The following is an 8,135-nucleotide window of genomic DNA, read 5'->3' as shown; positions in this document are numbered from 1 at the left end:
ATATTATGTCATTTGACCAGTTTTTTTTTTGTATCACAAGAATAAGATGTCAAGATAGATATTTGCCTCAAATTCCTAATTAGTTTTAGTTTTGGTTTCCTAAGAAAAGGTTTTTGTTGAAAAAGTGTTTTATTGTTGAAAAAGTAATTGGATATTCCTTGTCTATCATGAAATATACTTGGAGTCTTATAAATAGACATTATTGTAAAAAATTTGGTGACTTTTTGCTTAAGGATCCTCCCACATGAGAAGAGAAGAAGAATCCTAGAAGAATATGAGTGAGTTTTTTTTCAAAAAATAATATAGTAGATTTTTGGGTTGAAAGTTGAAACATGAAAAACAATATTGGTGTATATTGGGATTTTAGGATTATGAGTTTGTGTGTGAGGGTTTTGTTTATGTTGGTGAGGTTTGTTTGAATTGTAAGGTTTGATCAAGTGTGACTGTAATCTATATTATAAATAGTGGATATTCTGGTTGGTGTTATCTTAAATACGAAATTGGCTAAATCACATTAAATATTGTTGTTTAGTGTAAATATTTTATTTCCTTATGTTGAAGACAAAGGAAAGTTGGAACATAAAACGCAGCCGTTTGCTAGTTTATTGAAGAATGATAACAAGGCGACGACATTCAAATTAAATAAGGAGTTAATGAACTTCATGGCACCGTTTTGTAATAAGTTTAGTAATTGCTCTGTGGAAACCGCGCGGTATCACTTAAGCTTTTTACCCAATAGCCTAATGCTTTGTATCTATTCAGTTCATTGTAATCATTTTCACAGAATCAATACAACTGAGTTTTATTTAAAGAGTGTTCTTAGCTTTATTTAAGCTAGTCCAAAATCATAACAATTTTGTTTTTTTTTTTTTTGTTTTCTGATTGACCAAAATCATAACAATTGATATAAGAATTCATTGCACAACACGTCAATGAGTATCTCCAGTTGTAATATAAATAATAATACCTTCAACAGAAAGAAAGAGATGGATTTGTATTTTATTTAAAATTAGAGATTCAGAAGTAGGAAAAAAACGAAGCTATTCTGTCGAACTTAGCTGGCCAAAATAAGATAATGTCGGTGGACAGAGGACCTCTAGCAAATGCCACAACTTTGATAATGATGTTGCTGGGATCCCTTTTGACACTTCATTGCCTTGAGAATCAACTACGGTTCTCATTGAGCTCCTTTTATAGCCATTAATTCTCAATGCTTGCAAATGCACTCATCTATTACCAGTAGTTTGATCGAAGCAGAGATGACACACATTCGCTTCATATCCACAAGTACCATCCGAGCAGCGACGACTCCCAACGAGTCAACTCGAATAATTGAGTTAACTCTATGGGATCTCCAAATGATCTTATTTGATCCTATCCAAAAGGGCCTCCTTTTCTTCAAACCTACACCTTCACAAGAAAAAGAACTAAAAGGTGGCAGTGTGATTGATCACCTAAAAACCTCTTTGTCCCGCACGTTAGATATCTTCAACCCTCTTGCTGGTCGCCTTGTCATGGTTGGAAACAATGATGACAAGACTATTTCTTTTTTTCTTGACTGCAATAACCTTGGAGCCCAGTTTGTACATGCAGTGGTAGATGATCTCACTGTGGCAGATATCCTTGATCCCATATATGTTCCAGACATTGTCAACTCCTTCTTTTTGATGAATGGCGTATTGAACTACCAAGGCATTTCCAAGCCATTGTTGGGTGTGCAAGTAACTGAGCTTATTGATGGTATTTTCATCGGTTGCACTATAAACCATTGTGTAGTGGATGGCAGTTCATTCTGGCATTTCTTTAACACGTGGTCGGAAATATCAAGAGGTAATATAATTAATCCCACATCACAATTGTTTTCTCCAATTTTCCGACGTTGTTTTTTCAATGGTATTGTCAATTTCCCCATTCATATTCCTGTCCATCCCAATGAAATCTCTGATGAGAGGTCCTTTCCTACACTACTCAAACAAAAAGTATTTCATTTTTCCAAGGAGAAAATCGCACAACTCAAAGCAAAAGCCAATGCTGAAATGGGCACCACCACCATCTCGTCCCTTCAAGCAGTACTGGGTCATCTTTGGCGAGCTGTGGTTCGCAGCCGTCGTTACAGCGATAATCAAGAGGTTCATCACCGCGTACTTGTGGGAGTGAGGCAAAGAATACAACCACCATTGCCAGCTGAATATGTAGGAAATGCGGTTTTATTTGGGAACGTAACAACTACAGTGGGCAATCTTCTTGAACACGGCCTAGGCTGGGTGGCTTGGCAAATAAATAAGATGATTGCTTCTCAAACAGCAGAAGAAGTGAAGAAGTATATAGAGGATTGGGTAAAAGCCCCAAAGATATCAACACTTGGAGGTGTAACAAGTAATGCATTGATCACTGGAAGCTCGCCGCGATTCAATGTTTACGGTAATAACTTTGGTTGGGGAAGACCCATCACCGTGCGGAGTGGTCTTGGAAGCAAGTCAGATGGGAATTTAATAGTGTTTCCTGGCGCAGAAGAAGGAAGCATAGATTTTGAAGCTTGCCTTTCGTTTGAGACGTTGCAGACTATGGCAGATGATGAAGAGTTCATGGAGGCTTTAGCCTCATAACTAAACTTTCTTTTGAACCTTCTTTAACATGCACATGTTGGAAATTCAATTTGAAACAACAAGTCTCTAGATGATATCGATCAATAATCTTCACGTTCTTAAAAGGTCTATGTGAGAGTTAATTGCTTGAATGTTATAAATAATTAGACGAAGATCTATGCGATGTGTAATAATAAATAATTATTTTGTAATTAAAATGTAATGTATATCTTATTCTCTAAAATTTGTTGAAGATATTTTATACTCTCTAAATATTAAATAATTTCTATTTGGTCCACGTTAGTCCCACTAGGTTCAATTTGGTCAATTTGATCAATTTTGGTCCTCTTCGATCTATTTTGGATAAATTGAGCCACGTTCGTCCCATTCAGTCCTATTTGTTTCTATTCACTCCATTATGTGCACTTTGGTCCTAATCTATACATTCGTTCTTATTTGATCTCCTTCGATCCTTTTCGGTCCATATTGGTCCACTCTATTATATTTAGTCCACTTCGGTCCACCTTATCCCCATTTGATCCTACTCGGTCCATTTTGTTCCAGTTAGTCTAATTCGGTCCATTTGTGTCCACTACGGTCCATTCGAACCACTTCGCTCTATTTTGGTCTACTTTGGTTCATTTTTGTGTACTTACATATAAGGAAAAGACATGTTTAGGTTAAGAGCACTTATTCTAAATCCAAATTTATTATCATATATATATATATATATATATAAAGGACAAAATTTAGGTAAACTACTTTAAGTGTTGTTTCTTAGGTTTTCCTTTTAAGATTCTGCTCCGTGGATACTAAACTAAAAAATACACTTCCATAGCATGAGAAAAAATTCACATGGCAGAATTTTAAGAGGGAAACCTAAGGAACAATACCTAAAAACTGTACCTGAGTCTTGCCCATATATAAATCTCAAACTTGTAATATGTAAAATCTTAAGTATAACATTTTTTGTTGCTACACTTTTATTGAGCCACATTAACATAGCATTTCAGTCCACTTCGTTCTAATTAACTTTAAATGAAAGTATTTCTAAACATGATTGTTATGAATATACAAATCTAATCTTTAGGGTAGTTACTCATTTGTTTTAAAATCATTACTTTTAAATGAATTGCATATGATTTATTATACCTTCAAGCAATATATATATATATATATATATGTATGTATAATTTTTATATAAATAAATTATTCACATTCTTATTCTTTTAAAATAGGTTATTATGATAATCAAAATTTTATTTCATAATTATATGTTAAGTTTCGGTTATCATACTGAATATGTATAATTTATTCTCTAAATTTTATTGTAGATAATTTGTTCTCCCTGAAAATTAAACAATTTTAAAACGTAATTTCCATCACTCTTTTTTTACAAATATATCATTTTATCATTTTTGATTGATATTATTGTTTTATTGAAATGGTCTATATTCTTCTAACTATTTTTATTATGCATTATATTTTCTAATTTCTTTTGGTACAATTAAAATTTTTAAGTTTCAAAATTATTATTCAAATTCTCATTCTCTTAAGGAGATTATTATGATAACCAGAACTTATGTATAATTATAATAGATATTGCTCAAATAATTGATAGTACTCTCTACCCAAACTTGTATTTTCCCATTCTTAAATAGTTACACTGAATTGGACCTGAATGATCTGAAATAAACCAAATGAACTGCATAGACTGAAGTGAACCAAATAAACCAATTGGACCTAATTGAATAGAATGGACTAAAGTGAACTGAACGAGACTGAATTGACATAAGTAAACCGAATAGACTGAAATAGACCGAAGTTTACCAAATGGACCGAATTAGATTGAATTGACCAAAGTAGACTAAAGAGACCTAATTGAATTGAAGTACACCAAATCAGACCGAAGTAAATTGAAGTAGACCGAACTAGACCGAATGCCAATCTGTATGTAATTAGCATATCCAAGATTGTGTTATGATATAAACTCAAATTCTTATTGTGTTATGATATAAACTCAAATTCTTACTTCCAAAATAATCAAGTATTAACTCAGACAAAAATCAAAATAAACTATGAGAGAAAGAGAGAGATTACTTGTAATGGTGAACTAAAAAATACAACACCAATGCATATGAATCCAAAATAGAGTTTAAAAAAATCACAATGATTCATCAATATAAAGTAGAGTTGTAGGAAATAATAAAAAATCAAGAGAGAGAGAGAATAACCACTTTATTTCAAGAGAGAAAATGAGAGAGAATAATAACAAATTTATAGAAAATAATATGAGAAGAAAAAAAAATTAAAAGTAAACAATATAGTAATAAACACCAAATTATCCCAATCATGTTATTTTATGTAATAAAATTACATTATATTCTTATTGAAATCAAAGAGAAGAAAAAAATATAACAACTTAAAAACAGAACTTAATTGCATTAACCCAAAGTAGAGTTTTAAATAATGCAAAAATTCATCAACCCAAAGTAGAGATGCAAGAAAAATAAAAAATTCCTCTAAAAAATGAAAAACAAAATTTTGAGAGAGAGAAATAGAGAGAAAATAATATTTTGTGTGTGGGAAAATATGTATAAAATGAGAGACAAAATTGTGAATTTATAGTAAGAGAAGGAGAAATGAAAAGCCAAAAAATAAAGGAAGATAAAAAGATAGAGGAAAAGTGATATTAAGGTATATAATAGTGGGGAGATAAAAAAGGTAAAAGGGAGGGGGAAAAGTTGAAGAAAGTATAATAATAAGTTAATAAGTTAATAAGAAAAAAAAAAGAGTTAAAAGAAAAAGAGAGAATGTTGGAAATGAGTGGATGATGTGACTCAACAGATGCGTAGTAACATTAAATGTTATGTTTTAGTTTTTAGATATATATAAATATAAATTAGATGATATCTCATGTGATGTGTGGTGTTTTCTAATATATTTTATAATACCATGTACAATATATATTGTGTTATTATAATAAGAAAATCAATAATGTATAAGAAGTTACAAGCACTTTTTTATATTTATGAGAAGTGCTACATTCACAATATTTTCACAACAAATCATAAGTGGCAAGTTGCTATTGGTTTTAATTTGAATTCACAACTTAAATTAATCAATCTTTGTTTTCGATGAATGTTGGGTGAAGTTGGCTATGGAGATGGTGTGTACTGCTTCTTACTCAATATTAATTAATGGAGAGCCTCAAGGTTTTATTAACCCATCTCGTGGAATTAAACAAGGTGACCCTCTTTTACCTTATTTATTTCTATTATGTGTTGAGGGTCTCTCCTCTCTACAAGGCAGAGGAGAATAGATTGTTCTAGGGAATACCATTTTTCTCTCTTGGTGTGCGGGTGTCACACATTTTCTTTGCAGATGACAGCTTATTGTTCAGCCAAGCCATTGTGGCCTAATGTAAGAATTTAATGAATATTTTGGGCATATATGAAGTAGCCTCTGGTCAAGCAATTAATCAACAGAAAACCTCTCTATTTTTTCATAAGAACACAAGCTCCCAAGTACGTGAATCTATTCAGAGAATGCTAGGAGCTCAAGTTATGACTGATTGTGAGAAATACCTCAAGTTGCCTATGGCCATTGGGAAGTCAAAAGTAAACACTTTTAAAGACCTCAAGAAAGAATATCAAAGCGGGTGATGTAATGGAAAGAAGAATTTATTTCCAAAGCAGGGTGTGAAATCTTGATCAAAACAATGGTATAAGCAATTCCAACTTACTCCATAAGAGTGTATTTGGTAGAGTGGATTTTAGGGAGGATGGAAAAAAATGAGAGAAAATAAGGAAGGAAAACTTTTTAGAAAGTGTTTAGTTGGAAGGGGGAAAGAAAAAAAGGTGATGAGGAACAGGTGTTTTTTCACAGGCCATCAAAAAATTTTCTCTTCAAAGTGAAGGGAAAACCAAGCAGAGAACTGGACCAATTATTTGGACAAAAATGTCCCTGCAACGTTGTTCACTTTTTTATTTTTGGTCTTTTTCTTCTTTGTTTTCTATGACGGTGCAAAGTCCTCTTTTTTATTTAAGGAACTGTGCAACGTTCTATTGAATTTATTCCCAACCAACTTGACTTTTGACTTCTCATTAATTTTTTTTTTTTTTTTTTTTTTTTTTTTTTTGTTTCCTGTTTCCCTCAAATTTTTAGTGTTTTCTTTTTTGTTTTTGTTTTTGTTTTTAACTTCATATGTTTTGGGTTCTTTATATATATATATATATATATATTAATGGAATGTCCATCCATAATTCCATACACAATTTGTAATAAAAATATAGTTTATTACATGTTTATCTAATAAGGGTATATGAGTAAATTTATATAAACTACATTTTTCATCCTTCCATTTTTTCATCTTTCGACCAAACAAAAATGAGGGAAACTAAAATTTCTTCCATCTTGTGGGTTTCAGTTAGCTTAACTGGTAAAGTCTCTGATAATTGTATAAGAAATCTGAGATTTAATCTTCGCTTACACTAAAAACTGATTGATGTCTTGATCTGATGATAAAGAGCTATCATCAAGAGCAGACGCCATAGGTTGAAACTCTCTAAAAAAAAAATTTTTTTTTTCTTCCATCCTCCCTATTTTTCACCCTCTTTCTATTTTATATCTTCTCACTTTTCCATCTCTCCAATCCAACGGACCCTAAGTCTTTGCTGATGCCTAAGAGTTTGTACGATACAATCAATTCCACTTTGGCTAAATATTGGTGGGGGCAAACTAAGGATGAGAGGAAATTCACTGAATTAATTGGAAAAAACTGTGTACACCAAAAAATATGGAAGGAAAGGGGTTCAGTGACATTCATGCTTTCAATTGCTTGCTAAATAGGCTTGGAGGCTTATCCACTGCCCAACTTCACTTTTCTTTAGAGTTTACAAAGCTCGTTATATTCCAAGGTGCTCATTCATGGAGGCTGAGTTGGGGAATAACCCATCTTTTGTGTGGCGAAGTATTCTAGCAGCAAGAGAAATTATTCAGGCCGAGTCAAAGTGGGGGGTGGGGGATGGCAAATCCATTGCCAAAACCGATCCAGGTTGGTTGTCTCATGTTCTAGAAATTATAGGTGGTCAGACCCATCCCTTGCAAGTCTCATAGCTTATCAACAACTCAACAAGACAATGAGACCAAGGCAAATTGTTTTCATTATTTTCTCCCAGGACCTGTATGGAAATCCTTGCAATTCCCTTGAATGGAGCTCAACCTCAGGACCAACGAGTGTGGAAAGAAAATCAGTCTCAGCAATTCTCCAGTAAATCTGTTTATTAAGTTGCTTGTCGTTTGCAACAGCCTGGTTGCGTAGCGTGGAGCATTTTGTAGCTAGTGGAGATAGGCCAATCTGGAAAAAACTTAACATCACCCCTCGCTGTGATATCTGTTGTCTATCCCCTAAAACCGTTGGCCACTTGCTGTAGGAATGCCCCCGGCCATAAATGTGTGGGCGTTGTTCAGAGGAAAGTTGCAGAAGTGTAGTAATCTTGTACTACATTTCTTTCTACTCTTCGGACAATTGGTTGATAAGCTTGATCA

The 8,135-nt window shown here is 33.0% G+C and overlaps 1 protein-coding gene across 1 annotated transcript; it reads left to right on the top strand.

Annotated features, from left to right (window-relative positions):
- Positions 1 to 1,259: 1,259 nt before the first annotated feature.
- On the top strand, positions 1,260 to 2,606 carry LOC115953002 (uncharacterized acetyltransferase At3g50280-like). The gene has a single exon (XM_031070404.1). It carries the CDS (start codon positions 1,260 to 1,262, stop codon positions 2,604 to 2,606), a length of 1,347 nt encoding a protein of 448 aa, XP_030926264.1.
- The last annotated feature ends 5,529 nt before the right edge of the window (positions 2,607 to 8,135 follow it).

The sequence above is a fragment of the Quercus lobata genome, chromosome 7, assembly GCF_001633185.2.
Source record: "Quercus lobata isolate SW786 chromosome 7, ValleyOak3.0 Primary Assembly, whole genome shotgun sequence".
NCBI classification, from domain to species: Eukaryota; Viridiplantae; Streptophyta; class Magnoliopsida; order Fagales; family Fagaceae; genus Quercus; species Quercus lobata.
The sequence above is the reverse complement of the archived record's forward strand: the minus strand, read 5'-3'. Positions and strand labels throughout refer to the sequence as shown.

Coding starts and splice junctions, on each gene's coding strand:
- LOC115953002 (XM_031070404.1), top strand. CDS start 1,260: ATGACACACATTCGCTTCATATCCACAAGTACCATCCGAGCAGCGACG.